Source organism: Molossus molossus, unplaced genomic scaffold (assembly GCF_014108415.1).
Source record: "Molossus molossus isolate mMolMol1 unplaced genomic scaffold, mMolMol1.p scaffold_m16_p_8, whole genome shotgun sequence".
NCBI classification, from domain to species: domain Eukaryota; kingdom Metazoa; phylum Chordata; class Mammalia; order Chiroptera; family Molossidae; genus Molossus; species Molossus molossus.
The window spans coordinates 9,568,237-9,587,015 of NW_023425402.1; the positions used below are offsets into that span (position 1 = coordinate 9,568,237).

Sequence of the window (18,779 nt, forward strand, 5' to 3'; positions counted from 1 at the left end):
GCCCGCACCCCAGTTCGCTCCCTTGGTCCCTTCATGTTTGGCTGCAGGGAGAAGCCCACAGGCCCAGCCGGGGCTGGGGAACGTGGTCGGGACTCCTCGGCCCCGCTCACCCTCGCTCCCTGGAGCAGCCTCGGTCGGACGAGTCCGCTGTGACACCGGCAGACGGGGTCTCCAGCCCCTCCGGAGGCCCTGGCCCAGCCGGCACACAGGGAGACCCCCACCCCCGTCCGTCCCGTCCCGTCCGAAGGCCCAGCAGGGAAGGCAGAGTCCCCAGCCTGGTCCCAGGAGGTGGCCAGAGCAGGTTCATCTGTGGGCCTGGAGCCCGGGCAGCAACCTGGCAGCTTCGGGGAGGGGCCCAGGCAGAACCTGGACGCACAGTGCGTCCCTGCCGCCGCCTCGGCCTCCTTTCCTTCCCTTCGTCTGTGAACACGGGCGTCTGAAGTGCTGGAGAGGGAGGGAGGCCCAGGAGGAGGTGAGCCCGGTGCGGACCCCACTGGGTCGGTGCTGCTTGAGGGGGGAAGTTGGGAAGCTGGCCCGCGCGGGCAGTAGAGCCGGCAGATCCTTCCCGCCCACCCCACTCCCTGTCCACGCTGTGGCCTCGCCCCAGGGCTCCTCCTCTCTGGACGGGTGACTTCAGAGTTTAAAACGAGGCCCTTCAACAAGTGAGCCCTTCAAAACATCTGCTCCGCCTGCTCCGAGCTCTCTGGCTGCCAGCGCAGCCGGCAGCCCGCAGCCCAGTGGGCGGGACCTCCAGCGGCGGGCAGGCCGCCTGGGCTGACAGAGGCACCGCCCACGGGAGCCTGGGGAGGTGGGCAGTCAGGGCAGGGGCAGGGGCAGGGGCAGGGGCAGGGAGACGCGGACCTGTGGCTTCCCCTGCAGCCTGCTCTCACAGGAGACGGCCTGCCCCGCGATCCCATCAGTCACTGCTCCCTGTACACACACAACCAAAGTGTCTTCATGGCGACTGGCAAAGGACCCCTGTGAGCCCCTCAGCAGGGCCCAGGACCCTGCACCTGGGGGCTTGCCAGCCAGCCAAGGGAGAACCCCGCAGATGTGCGAACACCAAGAACCTGACCCAGGGACGCAGCATGGAGGCGACTGAGCAGACAACAGCGCCGGGCCAGGCCAGGCGGCAGCCGACACGGTTCCGGAGCACCCCTGGTGGGGCTCACGGGGGGGGGGGGGGGGGGCAGCCAACAAAGAGGACGCGGGTGCAAAGGGCCAGGTTTGCATTCACACACCCGGAGGGCTGCAGACAGGCCTGCCCAGTGGGAAGCTGTACAGGTTACACACAAGGACTTCTGCACATTAAATCAGCAGGTGGCTCAGTAACTATTTCCTTGTCAGCCTCCCGAAGGCGGGATGCATCTCAGGACCGACAGGTTAAGGACCCAGCAGCTCGGGTGACTGCTGCTCCAGCGTCCACAGGCTGGTTTGCTCCTGTGTGTTTCGTTGAACTTCCCAGAGGTTTCTTGTCAGCCGAGGTGTCGATGGTGGCCTGTGCCACGTTCAGGAGACGGGCACCTGGCTTCTCTCTCCACCCACGCTTAACCGTTCAAAACCAAGGAAAGAAAATTACAGTGTCACAGGGGTTAAAGCAAGCGGTTTGCTGTTTGAGCATTTCAGAAAGATCCAGAACACTATGATTCAGCAAATGGAGAGTAACTAAAAGAAATAAAAAGTCATTTAGTTGCCAGGGTGAGGTGTCCCATAAAAGGAAACGCTATGGAAACCCATGTCTAAGGTGCCTCCAGGTGCTAAGGGCCTACGTGTGGCTTCGCTCCAGGCCCACAGGCCACTCCTAGGCGTGGGCTGGCCACTTCCTTCCCTTCCCTGCCCGGGAGATTAGAGAGGTAGGGTGTTAATGGTGGACTGATGAGGACTGAAGACTCATGTTCTCCCCCTGGAGACCGGCCTGATTCGAGGAGCACAAAGTGGCCCTTCCTGACCTGGGGAGCGGACCTGTTCTGTGTGCTCCCGTCTGCAGGGGGAGGGCGGAGATAAAGACCCAGGCCGTTCCTGCCGCCATCTGGGCCCACCGAGTCTCTGCGCTTCAGAGCCTTTATTGGTGCTGGCGGCTGGACGAGCGAGGGTTGGAGCCTGGGCTGGAGGGCAGGGAGCTGCCGGGGGCCTGCAGGGCACGGGGCTCGAGCTGCTGACCCGCCAGGCTGGTGTCTCCTGTCCCCGACTCCTCGCTGTTCTCTTCCTTCTGGCCACTCTGCTCCGGACACTCAAAGTGGACACAGTGGAACACCTGGTGAGAGAAGGTGAAGGTCTGTGAGTGAGGGGTCAGCACCCCACCTGGAGCCACCGCCGGGGGGCACTGTCCTGCCCGGCTCTGGGGTTGCCACGGGGAGTTGGAAGAAGTCTGCCCTGCGCCCCTGTCCCTGGGGGAGACGCCCAGCAGCGACTGGAAGGTTGTAGTCCCCTTTCAGGTAAAAGCACATGGACTGGTTCCTCTCCTGTTGGCCACTTATGTCTCGGGCGCTCTTCTTTCCAATGAGCGAGTTAACTCACAGTGGGCAGCTGGGCCAGAAGTCAGTGGGCCAGCGGACGGTGGTGATGGTCACCGCTCGCGAGGACCCTCAACACCACTGAACTGGACTCTCTAAATCGTGGCTTGGATGGTGTGTGAATTATCTCAGCAAAGTTGTAGCTTAAAAAAAAGCACAGGGGCCCTGACCGGCTTGGCTCAGTGGTTAGAGCGTCGGCCTACAGACAGAAGGGTTGCGGGTTCGATTCCCGGTCAAGGGCATGTACCAGGGTTGCAGGTTCAATCCCCGACCTGGTTGGGGTTGTGCGGGAGGCAACCAATCAATGTTTCTCTCTCTCCCTCCCATTCTTTTTTTTTTTTTTATCCTCACCTGAGGACATTTCTCATTTTTTTGTTCAGGTAGAGTGGGAGAGAGAGGAACAGAGAGAGAGAGAGAAACATCGACGTGAAAGGGACACATCGAGTGGCTGCCACCCGCCCGACCAACCAGGGCCGGGGACAAACTGCAACCGAGGTACGTGCCCTTAGCGGGAACCGAACCCGGGTCTCTCAGGACCGCAGGCCGACGCTCTAACGGCTGAGCCAGACCGGCCAGGGCTCTCCCTCCCATTCTATCTAAAAAATCAATGGGAAAAGGCCCTCAGGTGAGGATTAAAAAAAATAGCTACAGGGTGTGTCAGCCCAGGGAAGACCCAGGCTTTTCTGTAAGGGTGCAGAGAAGCCCCCTCCCTGGCTCCCTCTGGGTACCTAATTATATGCTGGGGAGGGGACTTCGCCCTGATGTGGCTTGTGCCACCTAGAGTAACCATCCTCACACAGAGGGGCACAGAGGGGCTCCCACCGCCAGGTCCAGGAGGCAGGGGGTCCACCTCCCCAGTTGCGGAAGCATTTCCCAGCCTGTTGTCAGTGCCGGGCAGCTGCGGGCAGGCAGGGCACCAGGCACACACGCTGGCCAACAGGGTGGGCCTGGCCCTGACCTTGAGAACACAGGTGTGGGGAGGGCGGGGCGGGGGTCAGGCCAGTGCACAGCAGGGGAGAGCCTGCAGGGACCCCCACCCCTCCCTCAGGCCTCGGGGGTCCTCCTCCACTGGCTTCCAGCGCTGGCTCAGGGGGGGCTCACAGCCTCTGCAGTGGCCTCTTCAGTCTGGGACACAGGTGTGTGGGAGCTTTGAGGAAATCAATTTCCAGATCCTCAAATTCTGTATTTTCTAAAACTGCCTCAACGCGACTGAACTCACAACACCCTGCCCTGGGCAGACCCCTCGCCAGGCCAGGCCTGCGGGGCACACAGCTTTCCATGGCCAGGGCCTGCCGCCTCCGTCCCTGTCCTGAGGGTGAAGTGGCCTCAATGAGAGTCTAAATTCAGACCTTAAGTGGATTCACAACTCATGTAATTTTAAAAAATGTAACTGGAATTTCTCTGGAATTATGAAACCATTTCCAAGGTGCCCGCGGGCGTGAGTCTTCCAGGGGCTCATGGTTGTCTGTTCGCTGGGCTGGCTGAGCCCACGTCACGTCATCAGCGTTTATTCCTGAGCACCAGGCCTCCCTTCCACCTCCTGCTTAGTGTTTCCTGTCTCAGTGACAGGAGTAACCCAACTCCAGAAACATCTCACTTCTCAACCTCAAAATGCTCCAAGGACTACGTCTCTCCAAAGCTCCTGTAGGACCTGTGCCCACACAGCGTGAGGGGGTCCCTGCAGCACCGAAGGGCCCTGGACACAGCTCTGGGGGAAGGGAGGGCGGGAGTGTCCCAGGCTCTGGAGGGATCACGGAAAGTTGGGGGATCGGGGCCTTGAGGAGGGATCGGGGGCCTTGGGGAGGGATCGGGGGGCCTTGAGGAGGGTTGGTATCTGGGCGGACCTGAGCAGCACACCGTGGGGGAGGGGGTCAGTCTGCAGCAGGGACCCTCGTCATCTGCTCATCCCACAGGGACTGATGGCCCGGCCTGTGCGTCCAGCAGAGATTCTGCCTCGGGTGCAGGTGCTGGTGACAGGATGTGGGACATCCCAGAGGACAGTGCTGGGAGGGAGCAGCTTGGGCCACCAGCTTCTTCAACCAGCAGTGAGAGCTCCCAGTGAGGCCGCAGAGGCCTAGGGGAGGCGCCACGCCCAGGAGGTATTTAAGAGAAAGACAGACAGGGCCTTGGCTGCTTACTAGAAGTCAGGTTTAGAGGAGGGGGCTCCATCAAGTCCCCACTTGTAGGGTCGGGCTGCACAGCTCCCTGGGGAGGCCGAGGGGATGAGGGGGCCGCAGGACCCAGCCAGAGGCAGAGGAGAAGATAGTGTAGGGGCAGCAGGGAGCAGACAGGCCTCAGCTGGAATGGGATTTATGGGTGAGTTCCAGCTCCTGAGGGTCCCCAGGGCCCAAGAAAGTCAGTCTTAAGGAAACTGGGGTGCTGTCAGTGATGGGACAGGAAGTGGCTGCAGGCCCGGGGGCAGAGGACCAGCTCTGGAACCAAAGCCTCCTGGAGAAACGCCTGGGAGGGCACAGGCTCTCCACAGCTGCTGCCTGGCCCCAGGCTTTCTGGCTGTGGTCCTCGGCGTCTCCTACACCAGCCGAAGGCCTGGGTAAGGGAGGAAACCTGTTGTAAGGCTGGTGTTGAACTCGCAGATGCTAAGGCGGAACTGTGAGTGGGGACAGTCCTGTGGATTTGCCTGAAGCCTGTGTGCACAGGCTGGAAGGAGGCCCCAAGGCACAGGGGTGTGGCCACGCTGAGCCCCTGAGGGCAGAACACACTGCTGGCCCACCCAGTGTGCACAGGGGAGCCCAATCCTCCTGTTTCCTTGGGGAGGCCTCCACCCTTCCCTCCCCAGGGCCTGCTGGCTGGAGAGGAGCCAGTGAACTTGGGATCTGCCCATGTTTGGTGAGCCTGTTCCTGGTTAAGGACCCGTCGTCGTCGTCGGGAGGGGATAAGCACTGGTACCCTGGACATGGGCAGAAGGCAGGGCGAGGCTGCTGCACACCCACCCCTTGCCCTGAGGGAGGGCCAGGCAGAGGAGCCTGTAGGGGCTCAGGAAGTACCACTGCGGCAAGGCTGAGGGGACGAGGGGCTGCCCACGTCCAGCGGGAGCTTCTCATCGTCCATAGCCCGAGCACCACACATGCATGCACACACACCATGTGCACACACCACACACGCATGCACACACACCATGTGCACACACCACACACGCATGCACACACACGTGCACACACACACACACATACACCTATCCATGGTGGAATCAAGTTCACAGGGAAGACAAATGTAATATCAACTGTGAAATTACATCTAAAATAAAATTCCGTGCTTACCTTCTTGCATCACTATTTTTTCCATATTCCCACTTCAATTCATTTATCTGCCACTGTTTCCAATTTCACATTTCAAACTCTAATGTTAGGACTAAGTGAGGCATTTGTCTTCGGCCTGTTCTCCTCATTTTGGCAGACTGTTCTCGTGGAGTGAGCGGGTTTCTCTTCTGAAAGCTCAGGCCTGCGCTCCCGGCAGACCCAGTGTGGCTGCCGCACGCTGGCCCTGGCCCCTCTCCCTCTATGTCAGATCCCCCTCTCCGGCCCGTCTGCAAGCGCTTACCTGTCACAGGCAGACGGAAGGGCCTTTCGTGGACATTTAAAAACTATCTGAGCTCTGAGCAATGCAGGGTACGTTTGAAAAGCCTTTCCTAAGTGGCAACATTAACCTTGTCTTCTCCATCGGCTTCACCTCCCTGAAACATCTGAAGTGACAAGACCATCTTTGGTGGGTTATGAACACTCCTCTTTCCAAGCATGGGGCACTGGGGACACACCGGACAGGTAGCCAGGGCGACCGCCACACAGCTCCGCTCCTGCACGTCCTCCGATACTCTCGCTGCCCCAGAGACGCCTGTCCTCGTCCTCAGTACGCCCACCCGGCTTTGTCCTGTGCCCGCCTGCAGCTTCTCCGAAGGGGCACCTGTCTGCGCGTCCCCTTCCTGACCCAGTCGGGTTCTTTAATCGGTTATCCGTGTAAGTCACACTCTGGCCCGTCAACGCCTGTCCTCGGAGCTCCAGCCGGTGCTCACCCTGCACTGCCTCAGGTCTGCCCTGCCCTGTCTCCTTCCTCTGCGCTCCCGTTCTAAAGAACCAGCCATCACCTGCCTGTTGAGCCCCCTGGGGCTCTGGGTGGCTCACCCTGCGACCAGACATGAGGACCGAGGCCACCTCAGAGCTGCGCTGTGGTCTGTGACCCTGGTGTCCCCATGTTCTCTCATGTGAGCTCCTCTCTCTTCAGCCTCCTGATTCCAGGTGAGCTCTGCCCGGCCCTCACTGCAACGCTTCACGGCGCCTCCTGCCCAAGGCCCAGCCCGCCCTCCTGCCTCTGGGTCCCCACTGAGCTCAAGGATCCCGGGTGCTCATCCTTTCTCCCGCTCAGGGCCTTGTACAAGAACAAACAAATCAATGAAAACCCAGGACTGAAAAGTAAAGTTACAAAAGATCTCAGTGTGGCCTGGCTCTGACTGATGGCTGGTTCTTTAGAATGCGCTTGGACCCCAGAAAGGGTCCCCATAAGCGACGCTGTCCAGAGGGCAGGTGGCTTTCTGCTCTGCACTGAGCTGGCAGCAGGCCTGGGCAGACACGTCTGCAGTGACACTCCGTGAACGCCACCCGCCTGATGCCCGCTCCTCACCTCGTGTCACCCCCACTTCTCTACGTCAGTGATGCTAACTGCACCTGTACCCAAACCTGCTCTAAAATAATGCAGATGGCTGCTACCCCAACACACCCAACAGTCCTGAGAGCAGAGCTCCGCCGGCTGTTTTGGTTTTCTCCCAGACACCCCGGGCTCAGGCGGACCCTTCCATCTAGGTTGGGGGAAACTGAGGCCCTTGGAGTCCCAGCCACCACCTGCCTGTTGAGCCCCCTGGGGCTCTGGGTGGCTCACCCTGCGACCAGACATGAAGACCGAGGCCACCTCAGAGCTGCGCTGTGGTCTGTGACCCTGGTGTCCCCAGCATGTCATAAAGGCCCAGTGAACTTTAATGAGGGTCCCCCGAGCATTTCCAGAGGGCCAGGCGGGCTCTGCCCGATCAAAGGCAACACACAGGAAACAGTAACTTTCATTAGTCACCAGCCGAGAGTGAGATTCTAGGTGAGAGAGGTGCTGGCAGTGGGAAGGGGGTGAGGCCTGCCTCACTGCAGAGGTGGAGCGTGCAGTGGGCGGCAGGGACGTGCTAAGGAAGGCGGGGCTCAGAAAAGGGCACAGGGCAGGAGGAGAGAACACGCGCAGTGGGTGTGGCCCAGGCTGGCTGTGAATGGGCTGGAGGTCAGGAGGTCCCGGAGCAGCCTTCATGCCTTCATGCCTTCATGCCCACACTGATGAGGCCCTGCTGCGCACGGCCCTGGAGTCCTGGCCCCTCAGGGTGCACCATCCAGGAGGACACCTTAGCGAACAAGCAGAGTTCTGGGCATATGGGGAGCCATGAGGATATAGAGAAGGGGTCCCCAGCCAGTCTGGGGAGTCAGGTGTTTCCTGGGGGAGGGGATGTCTGAGCTGAGTTGGGAAGGTCAGAGGAAGAAGCCCACAGAAGGTGGGGGCAGGTGGGAGTGGGGGCAGTGGAGGCAAGAGGCCACAGCCCGGAGGACCCAAGGAGGGACTGGCCCAGACCTGGCCAGGGAGCTAGGTACTCCAGAGGGAGGAGATTCTTAAAAAGGGATATTCCTTGCCCAGCCCATGTGGCTCAGTGGTTGAGCATTGACCCATGCACTAAGAGGTCGCTGGTTCAATTCCCAGTCAGGGCACATGTCCAGGTTGTGGGCCCGGTCCCCAGTGGGGGGCAAGAAGGAGGTCGCCAATCACTGTTCTTTCTCATTGATGTCTGTCTCTCTCTCTCTCTCTCTCTCTCTCTCTCTCTCTCCCCCTCTCACTTCCTCTTTCTCTAAAAATCAATAAAGAAAAAATACTTTTTTTAAAAAAAAGGGATATTCCTTTCATTTAAAATATTACAAAAGGAATACATGTATATGCAACAGATAATATAAGAGTGGGTGACTACAAGCACTTAAACCTCATGTAAAAAGATCATAACAATATAAACGGAGCCTCTTTAAAGACTGCTGTCCCAGAGGAACTACCTGGCTCGTCTCACACCTGAGGTCGGGGTGTTAGAACAGGGCACACGACCTCTGCTCATGCCCGAAGCAGCACTGCGCCCCAAAGGCTGGTCTGCAAGGGCAACCAGGGGGAGAGGCTCTGGAGTGAGGACAACCAGCCTGGTTGGAACCACCATCACTGTGTCATGTTCTCTGCACCGACAGAAATGCCCTCCTGTTGACGTAATGTTCCTTCCCTTCCTCTTGAATACCCATGGTCTTTGCCTCCTAATTGGAACAGTATTTGGGCTTCTGGCTAAGGTAATGCTGCCTGAATAGCTATTTTTTAATCTCAAATAAATGCCTGTTGCCTCTCACTTTCAAAGGCCTTTTATTTTTAGGTGAACACTTGAAATCCCCCGAGGCAGAATTGAACAACTTGGGATAAACAGAAAAGACTCATTTTTAAATGAAGAACAACAGACCTTGATAACAGACCCAGTGAGACTGACAGGAAAGCAGAGGGCCCGCAGTGACCCCAGATCCCCGGGAGGAGATGGGCAGGAGGTGAGGGCACGGGGGCCCAGGCTCCAGGCTCAGCCAACCAAGGACCTGTAACTCCTCTGAGATCCTTTCACTAGTTTTGCTGTTGAAACTCTGACAACCGCACAGAACAGGGACACTGACCAAGGTGCACACTGCCCACCAGCGGGGGAGAGGGTAGGGCAGAGGCGCCGAGGTCACACCCATCCCAGTGGCAGGAGGCCTGCCTGGCATAGAAAATAACAGCATGTGATCAGTAACACCAGAAACTAATTCTGCCTGGAAGGGGAGGTCAGGGAAGGTCGGAAAGGAAGATGCCATAAACTAGGCCTTGAAGAGTTGGGAGGCCGACAGGGAGGGGAGTGGCCTTCCAGGTAGAAGGGACACAGGGAGAACTTCCAGATGAAGGTCTGGGCCCTGGCACCCGGCTTCCGGCGGCCTGGCCACACCAGGAGGGCTCCGCTCACCCCTGGGCAGAACAGTGTGCTGGCTCCTCATCTCAGTCAGCCCCAGCCCACCAGCCTTGTACCTAACGGGCGCCAGGGCCAAGCCAGCACCTGCGGGTCGCAGACCGCTTCAGGTGGGGAGCATCAGGTGTCTGCACGGCACCATCATCGCCTCTGCAAGGTTGGGGTTCCTTCCCCAGGGGTGCCGGGCCCCCTTGTGCACCTGTTGCCAATGGGCATCCAGAGAGGAGGCTGTGGGTGTCCTGAACACGTTCTTGGGAGCAGGGGTGAAAGTAAGCCTGTCACGGGGAAACTGGTTCTTTCAGTGGTGGCCATGCGGTGGGGCTGGGGCCCCGGAGGGGTGCATGAAGGGTGAGAGGTGGGTGCCTTGGCTCTTTTCACAGGAAGCTGAGGAAGCAGCCGATGTCTTGGAGGAGTCGCACTACCACAAGGGGTGAGGGGTCCCATCTGGAAATGTATGGCCCATTCCCCCTGGCCCCCAAGCTCCCCTCCCACCACGCACCTGTGGGCCTCCCTCTAGGTAGAACAGCCAAGTCCTGACTTTCTCTTTGCTCAGAAGCTTGTGTGGTTCAATTTCTTTCCTCTGAACCTTCCCAACACCGCAATACACCTCGGAAGGCTGTGTCCAAAGTGAACGAGGCGTACAGGGCAGAGTCGCACTGCTGATTTATGCAAAGCCATTGCACAGTCCCGCATCTCTCCCTTCCCTTCTCCGCAATCCTGCATCCCATTAGCCCGTGAGATGGCCGCACTCGCACGGGGGCACCTCACCAGCCAGCTTCCAGGCTGGGCTCTGTCCGGAGGGAGCCGGCTAACTTGGACCTTAGCACCGGGTATGAATCTGCCACAGCCGTCTCGGGGTGTCCTTACGCACGGGGGCGGGCAGTATCCTCCGCCTCTCCTCATCGGAGCCCTGACTCTCGACAGGGAGGAGGCAGTCCGGGTGCTCTTCCTCCCGGGGCTGATCAGGCTGACTCCGCTGTCTGTGCCTCTCCTTAGACTTTGAGGCTCAGAGGGTCCCCCGGCACTCACTGTTCACATACCTTCCAGGTTTTTAAAAACAGAGACGCCTCTGCTAATTTTCGAAACTAAGTTGGCCTAAGAGTCCACCCTGACCTGCAGCAAAAATTGGGAACATTTAATAAAAGTGGTCAATGACTCTACCTTGCCTTTCTGGTTTCTCCTGAGTAATTTCCACAGGCTTCTTTCATGGTAACCAGTACAAACAGTATCTGTCTAATGGAGACGGCCTCTGCGATGCTTGCCCGCAGGCAGGCAGGCGGGCTCCTGGGGGGCACCCCTCGGTCGGGCCGCAGCCTGCACCCACTCAGCCATCACCCTCACTGACCCCGAGGGCGGTGACGCGTCTTTCCCCGTCTCCTGCAGGAGCACGAGGATCCTTCTTCAGGCTGTTCACTTTTGTCCCTTTAAAAATGAAGAGCAACTGTTTCCAACAAAATACCCCTTTTCATAAACTGAAGTTTTATATATGGACATCTGACCAGACCGAAACACTGTTCTCAGGTAAAAGCCCGTTCCATGGGGCCGTTTCCAGACTGTGAGCTGCACTCGTCAGTACTGCCCAGAGCGACAGGAAACCCTGGGCATTCGCACAAGCATTCACTCCTCATCTCCTGGTGACACTGCTTAGATGCGGCGATAGTGGAACTCTCCAAGTCACTGTCCCACATTCACATCGGCAGGCCCACAAAGACAGTACCAGCCCCCGGCCGCCCAGCGCCCGCCTCGTTTCCACCTGCGCTCACGAGTCCGGGGCTGCGCCTCACCCATGCGCTACGGGGCGCTGACAGGTAACTAGACCGCACAGGGGTGTTCTCGCTCCCGGCAGCACAGGTAGGCGTGGCCTAAGGCACCTTCCCGACCGCTGCCCCCTCCCCACCACACACACCTCAGGCCTGGCTCCCACCTGCTGGCTCGCAGCAGGACACCGCTGGGGCTTCCTCCCAGGCTGACTTCTCATTCCTCTCCGGGCTCAGCGGCTCCGACCGCCTGCGCGGGTTCTGGCACCTTCTCCCGGGCCAGGTGTTTGGTGCAGAACTATTGCTGCTCCGAGGCCAGAGGCTGTGGGGTGCTTGGAACAGGACGTGTGCTCGCTTTGTGTCATTTCCCTCTTTCCCCAACAACATATTCATGACACACATTCAAGTACAAAGATGCCTACAGAAGGATCTTTTATAATCGGGCTACAAATTAAATATTTTCCATCTCACTGGGAAGGAACCTTGAAGATCTTGTTCACTCTCCTTATTTTAAAGGCCAGGGTCCTGAGAGCCAGGGAGGTGGTGACTTGCTGGGAAAGGGGGGGTCACACAGCAGGTTGGGGGTGAGGCCAGCACCAGTGCTGAGGTCTCCACACACTTCTCCGTCCTCCTCAGCTCATTCCCCAACTCCCTGCCCCTTCATTACACTTGTTCCTCAGGCCACTTCTCCTTAGCCTGCCTCTTCGAGACACCTGGCCTTGACCATCATCTGCACACGCAGTCCTCACATCCACATTTTTGTTTGGAAGGTCACCTTGAACTACCCCTCACCCTTTCTGTTCTTGTAATACATGCTTCTGGACTTCCTCATAGCCAGCACAGCCCTACTGCCCCCCAGAGGCATGGGGGTCACAGCCTCGGTGCCACCTCCGTCCTCCCGCCGTCCTCCGGTCGAGGCTGTCACACATGGGCCCTGAGACCGGTTTCCCTCAGAACCCTGCACCAAGGCTCTGGCCCCAGTCTGATTTATGGAGGGGCTACTGAGGGCTGGAACTGGGCTGGTGCTGGCGCACGAACACGCCACAGCACGCTCTCTGCCCTCCGGACGCGCAGTGTGGTGGGGACCCAGGCAAAGGCTCCTGCTGGGACGGCTGTGCGAACTCCAGGCACAGGCTGGCCTCCCTCTGGCCCACCGAGTCCTGCCCCTACAAATGCCACGTCTGCTTCTAGTACACAGCACCGAGCTCCAGGTGCCATCTCAAACCTGGTTTCTTTTAGTTATTTTTATTCCCGAGCAGGTTGTCTGTGAGCATCCCTTCTCCATCTCTGCCACGTGCACCCCTGGACGGCTGGGTCTCATCCTGGCTGGAGGAGCCTGAGGGCTGGGACTGGGTCTTCCTCCCAGACCACTAGTCAGAGGGAGGGACTTGCCTGTCTGTTAGCTCCCCATCTCTCGAATCTCTGCCACTGGGATGTCTGTGTCCATCCTGGGCTGACAGACTAGGAATGCTGGCCCTGGGAGGCAGCACAGGACCGAGGTACATCCTCAGGGCTCAGAGGGACTCCCCCAGAGGAAGCTGCAGGGGAAATCCTCAGGGAGCCGGAGGGCGTGATCAGACCTGGGGGCTGGGAGCTGGGAAACAACCATCACCAGGCTAGGAAGGGGGTTTGGTGGTTGTTTTTTTAAACAGAGTCCATGTCACTGTATCTCTTTTCTTCACTAGAGCCGCATGTTGCTATGGGAACAAGGATGGCACAGGGAGCCCACAGCCACTCAGGGCCTGACAGAAGTGTGTAAATAAACTGCGCTCACTCCAGGCTCCGTGGAGTGGTCTGGAGGAGCAGCTCAAGCAGCCAGGAGCAGACTTTCTGTCCTGCTGGTGCCTTTGGGCTCCCACAGAGCCTCCTGCTACTGGTGCATGGGCAGAGCATGGGGTGGGCAGAGGGATCTGCTACCCTCCCCGCCCTCCAAAACCCTCCCCACACCATCTCATTCCCAGCTCCTCAATTCCCAAGGGCGGCTCACTCGACCCCTTTCTTAGGCGAGGAAAGCCCCTTCCAGGACCCGGCCCCACATCATTTCCCTCCTCTGCACCTCGGAGTCACTAGAACTAAGGTCCGTTTCCTGTGGGTTGACTTCTCTCAGGCAGTGAACCTGCAGCCCCCAGGAAGGGCCCTGCCTTGGTTTCTCTCCCAGATCTTGCTGCACAAGGCTGCCCACAGGCACTACCTGCTCACGGGGGTTTGACTCAGAAAATGGGGCCACAGCAGAGCTGGGCTCATTTCCGCAGCTTTACGCTTTGTTACACCTTTTTGGGAGAGACAGCAGCATGGATGTCAGAGCTGGAGTGCCTGGACTCAAATCCTGGCTCTGCCACTCACCAGCGAGGTGACCCTGTGCAAACCACTGAACTCACTTAGCTTCTGTTTCCTCACCAAATTCCACCTTTTGCTTAAAGCAAAACATTTACTGTGAAAACCAGGCACTAAAAAGTGCATGAAATGCATACTATATGTACAGGTTGTTGATAACTATACACAGTGAACACCGTGTACCTCACTCGGGTCAAGAACCAGGAGCATTGTCGGGGTGCTGTGGTCGCTCCACGTGGCCCTTCCTAATCCAAGCCATCCCACCCCAGGAAACCGCAATTCTTACTTTAATAATCATCATTCCTTTGCTTTCAATTTTTTTTCACCACCTGTGTACATATCCTTAAATGTTATAGCTTAGTTTTGCCTGCTTCTGACATTTAAATGAATGTAATCCTACCATATGTTTTTCTCTGTGTCTGGTTTCCCTCCTTGTGCATGATGGCACCCCCTGGACCACATGATACACTTTGCTTGTCTGTTCCCTGCAGCTGCACCACTGGGTGGTGTCCCTGTGGTCTGGTGTGAATAGCAGTGCTGTGAGCATCTTCGTCCATGCGTCCTGAGCCTGTATAAGAGTTCCTTTAGAGGCTGTACACGGATGTGAAAATGCTTAGTCACAGGGCAGGCTACACATACTCAACCCTGGTAGAAAACTGCTCTCCAAAGTGACTGCATCTGTTCATACTCCCATAGCACTGATGAGAACTGCCCGTCGCCCCTCATCTTTGCCAGCACCTGGGACTGAGTTTTCTCATTTTTAAAATGCAGTGAGAGTAGAAACTACTTCACATATGAGGATTACATAGTGTAATAACCATAAAGGGCTTGGAATAGGGCCTGGCACACAGGAAGTGCTCAGTAAGTAACAGTTATTATAACATTATTATTATTATTATTATTATTACCCTAAGCTAGGAGATGCTGGGGCATTTGCATACACGTTTTCCCATTGACAAAGGTTTCTGGTTTAAGAAACTGCTCAGTATGACGACAGAACCTCTGCCTTGGAATGCCGTAGTCTCTCGACAACAAGTTGAATGATTAAATCTTTTGCTGTATTTGGTGGACTGATGGGGAGACGGAGAGATGGATGGACAGACCGAAGGAGTCACTCACTCCCTCAGACACCAGGTACTCTATGTGCACACGCACCAGGCCCATGCTAGGTGCCGGGGACATAAAGATAAATACGGCATGCCTCTCCTCAGCTGCATACATTCGATAAGTACACAGAACCCTGAGAGCTGCCTACAGCCTGTCAATACCATCTTCAGTTTTTGTTATTGACTTGGCGAAGGCGTGCGTGTGGGTTCTGCTGAGCAGGAACCATCTTTCTGCACTGCAGAGAGCCAGATTTTCCCACAGTCCTTTTTAACCCTTGGGGCTGCTAGTGCCCATGAGCTCAATGCCTAATAAAAAAGTCACACTAAACTTGCTCTCAAACCCAGGTTTCCATAAAAGTCACAAAAAGAAACAGGCAGAACTTCTCTTTCTTTTGCTACACAGACTTGATTTCCGGAGCTCCAGGCAGGCTCACGTGGGCCCAGCCTGCTCTCTTCAAGGTTCCTACGGTGATGAATGAGATAAGAGGGCCCGTGAGCAGTGCAGCATCAGAACCAGGGCAGCTCTGACCATCACTGCAGCTGAAACTCCGGGTCCTGTGACGCTAGTGTTGCTGTCGACAGAGCCCCATTTCTAACCGTTTTGGACAAGAGGGAACAGGGAGACGTGTCCGCCTCCTGAGCAGCTCAGAGTCAAGCAGCAGCTGAGGCAGGTGGGCCCAGCGACCACACGACTGCTGAGTCGGTGACTAGGCTTCCACGAAGCGAACGAGGAGGACTTTTTGGCTCAGGGACTGGGAAGAAGCACATGAATGCAAACAGCCGCAGGAGAGCGGGATGAGGGTGGCTGTGCTGGAAGACAAACGGACATGTGTCTGTCGTCTAGCATGAAGTGAGAGAGGACGGCAGAGGCAGCCCTGGGAGGGGTGCAGAGGATGTGCAAAAAGAAGTCCGAGGGTCGAGGAAACACAAGCCATGTAAGGAGCATGCCGAGCACAGGAGAGAGGAGCAGAGCATGACACACACATGCACACACGGGAATGAAAGGAAATGTCCTAAGCAGTTGGGGTGAAAGACAAGGATGACAGCGAGTACACAGGAAGGGGCAGGAGGTCACTAAAGGAAGTGGTGCAGTCTGTAGTCTTTCAGAGGCAGACATTAGGGGATTTATTGACAGAAGCATAAACATCGCTAGAACATTAAATGAATTCACCGCTGCGGCACTCACAGAGGAAGATGAGACAGGTGCCCGCAGCAGACATACACTCCCCAGAGAAGCGGGATGAAATGCCGCCAGAAATCAGAAGTGTACCAAAACAGGTGATCAAGAAATCTGAACCTCTGCAGACTGCCCAGGCTGCCGGCACCTATGAGCTGGCTCCCACCGAGGGAGAGAAGGGAGGGAAATTAACATGCAGCAGACGGACAGTGAGCCCTGCGTGCAGGAAGGCCTGGCCGACTGGTGCTAGAGAGACACACACCTACACTGGGCAGGAAATCACCACCTGGTTTAGCTCGGGAGGCCTCTGCTATTCCAACAGCAGCCAGATGTTTGGAGATCAGGGCAGTTCCACTGCTGCTGCCCACAGCTGCTGGCTGCTGTGGCCACTCAGACACTGTGCAGGTCCCTTTCTACCTTTGCCAGAAGAGCTCAGCCCCAACTCTCTGGAATGCTCTTCAACTCCCAGGAGCCTCCACGCTGCACCTTCGCCACCGTCCCCTGCTCAGACCCCGCCTCTCTGAAGGGGCAGCCCTGCAGGAAACAGTCTTACCCAGGGGACGTGCTAGGCTATTCATTCGCCCACACTTCTCTTTCTGTTATCACACAGACCAGCTGACCTTCCCATGCTAAGAAACAAGTCCATCCATGCTTCTGAAATTAGAACAGAGCCTTCGGGTTGGGGAGCGTTCAGCATCTACATGGAAACAGACTCTGGCTCTGCCTAAACAGAGGCCATCGAGGTCGCCTGGCACACAAGCAGGGTCACACTGAGGGAACCCTGCCTCCCCTCTGTACCGCCCTCCACTGTGACACAGGTGCTTTGACCCCATGGGACATGATGGCATGTCCCGCTCCTAGAGGACTAGGGTCAGGGCCGTCCCGGTCCCCGGATTCTGCCCCAGCCCCTCTCCTGCTGTCCTCTGCCGACCAGCCCATCACCCCTTCCCTCAATACAGCCCCTGCGCCTCTTCGCCATATTGACTCACATATTCCTGCTGTGCCTAAGACAGGGGCTGCTGCTTCTTCCACATGACGTCCCAGAAACCAGTGACACACAGTGAAGAACATCCTCTTGGAGGGTTTGCTACGTGCTTGATGCCCAGTAAAATTCAACATTTGGTCCCTCTTGTAAGCTTACAGGTCATGCGTTATGGTCCGGTCACCGGTCACACTTTCACAGTTTAAGGTGTTTCACATGGGCAACGCTCCACTGAAGCTTTTTCCTGGTCAATAGCGGACATGCAGGCAGCCGAGCACGCACCTCGCGTGACGGCCACAGCGCGACCTCCGGCCAGCCCACTAGACTGGCTGCGGGCAGAGAGTTTGGGGCCTTGTTAGGGAGGGACCTGCCCTCCAGCTTCAGAGCTGTGGGATGGAAGTGAGTCCTCCTCTGGTCTCGGAGGCGACGGCGTCGGCACCCTGGTCAGACTCACCAGTGCTTCTCAGCCCTCTGAGTGAACATTCCTTTGTTGTGATATATAACTGCAGAACTCACTTAGAGATTAAAGAGAGATCTAGTCTTTTTCATTTATTTATTTATTTTATCCTCACCCGCGGACATTTTCCCATTTTTGCTCAGACAGAGTGGGAAGGAAAGAGAGGAAGAGAGAGAGAGAAACATCGACATGAAAGGGACACATCGAGTGGCCGCCTCCCACACAACCCCAACCAGGGCCGGGGACAAACTGCAACCGAGGTACATGCCCTTAGCAGGAACTGAACCCGGGTCTCTCTGGATTGTGGGCCAATGTTCTAACCACTGAGCCAAACCAGCCAGGGCAGATCTAGTCTTTTTTGAAAAAATGTTTTATAAAAGAAACAAGTGACTGCAAATGAAAAGTATTTCCTTTTAGCTAACGTATATGTAAGCGGTAAGAAAAATTGGGATTTATTGGAAAAATTTAAAAACTATGGGCTCATATATGTATTAAAATGTAGATTTTAATGTATTTTTGTTCCATGATCAAAAAAGTGCTTTAATGACCTGATGTTTAGAATTCTTTACCTTCATGCTTTAAAAATTATCTGTTGGGCCCTGGCCAGTTTGGCTCAGCGGTTAGAGCGTCGGCCCGTGGACCAAAGAGACCGGGTTCGGTTCCTGCTAAGGGCACGTACCTCGGTTGCAGTTTGTCCCGGCCCTGGTTGGGGTTGTGTGGGTGGCAACCACTCGATGTGTCTCTCTCACCTCGATGTTTCTTTCTCTCTTCCTCCCCCCTCTGCCCGCTCTATCTGAAGATAAAAATGCAAAAATATCCAGGAGTGAGGATAAAAAAAAAAAAAAAGAAAGAAAAAGGAAAAAAAAGTTATCTATTGGTTTACTTTTATAATTTTGGGGTTTGTTTTGAAATAAAGAGATAAGAGAAAAAGTTTCAGGCTTCTATTTATAAGTTCTCTGCAAGAAACACATTATGAGTGTATATCATTTTTTTTTTTTTTTTTAATCCTCACCCGAGGATATTTTTCCATTTTTTGTTCAGATAGAGCGGGAGGGAGAGAGAGGAAGAGAGAAAGAGAGAGAAACATCGATGTGAAGGGACACATCGAGTGGCTGCCACCCGCACGACCAACCAGGGCCGGGGACAAACTGCAACCGAAGTACGCGCCCTTAGCGGGAACCGAACCCGGGTCTTTTTTTTTTTTATCCTCACCCGAGGACATTTTCCATTTTTTTTTGTTCAGGTAGAGTGGGAGGGAGAGAGAGGAACAGAGAGAGAGAGAGAAACATCGATGTGAAAGGGACACATTGAGTGGCTGCCACCCACACGACGACCAACCAGGGCCGGGGACAAACTGCAACCGAAGTACGCGCCCTTAGCGGGAACCGAACCCGGGTCCCTCTGG

At 56.4% G+C, this 18,779-nt stretch overlaps 1 protein-coding gene across 2 annotated transcripts in view; it reads right to left on the reverse strand.

Annotated features, from left to right (window-relative positions):
* Positions 1-1,200: 1,200 nt before the first annotated feature.
* BTBD9 (BTB domain containing 9) overlaps positions 1,201-18,779 on the reverse strand; it is a 446,601-nt gene continuing 429,022 nt past the window's right edge. For both annotated transcript variants that reach the window (XM_036249375.1, XM_036249376.1), the window contains exon 11: positions 1,201-2,254. In XM_036249375.1, coding sequence (XP_036105268.1) covers positions 2,063-2,254 — 192 coding nt within the window. In that variant the 3' untranslated portion in view covers positions 1,201-2,062. The remainder of the gene's footprint in view (positions 2,255-18,779) is intronic.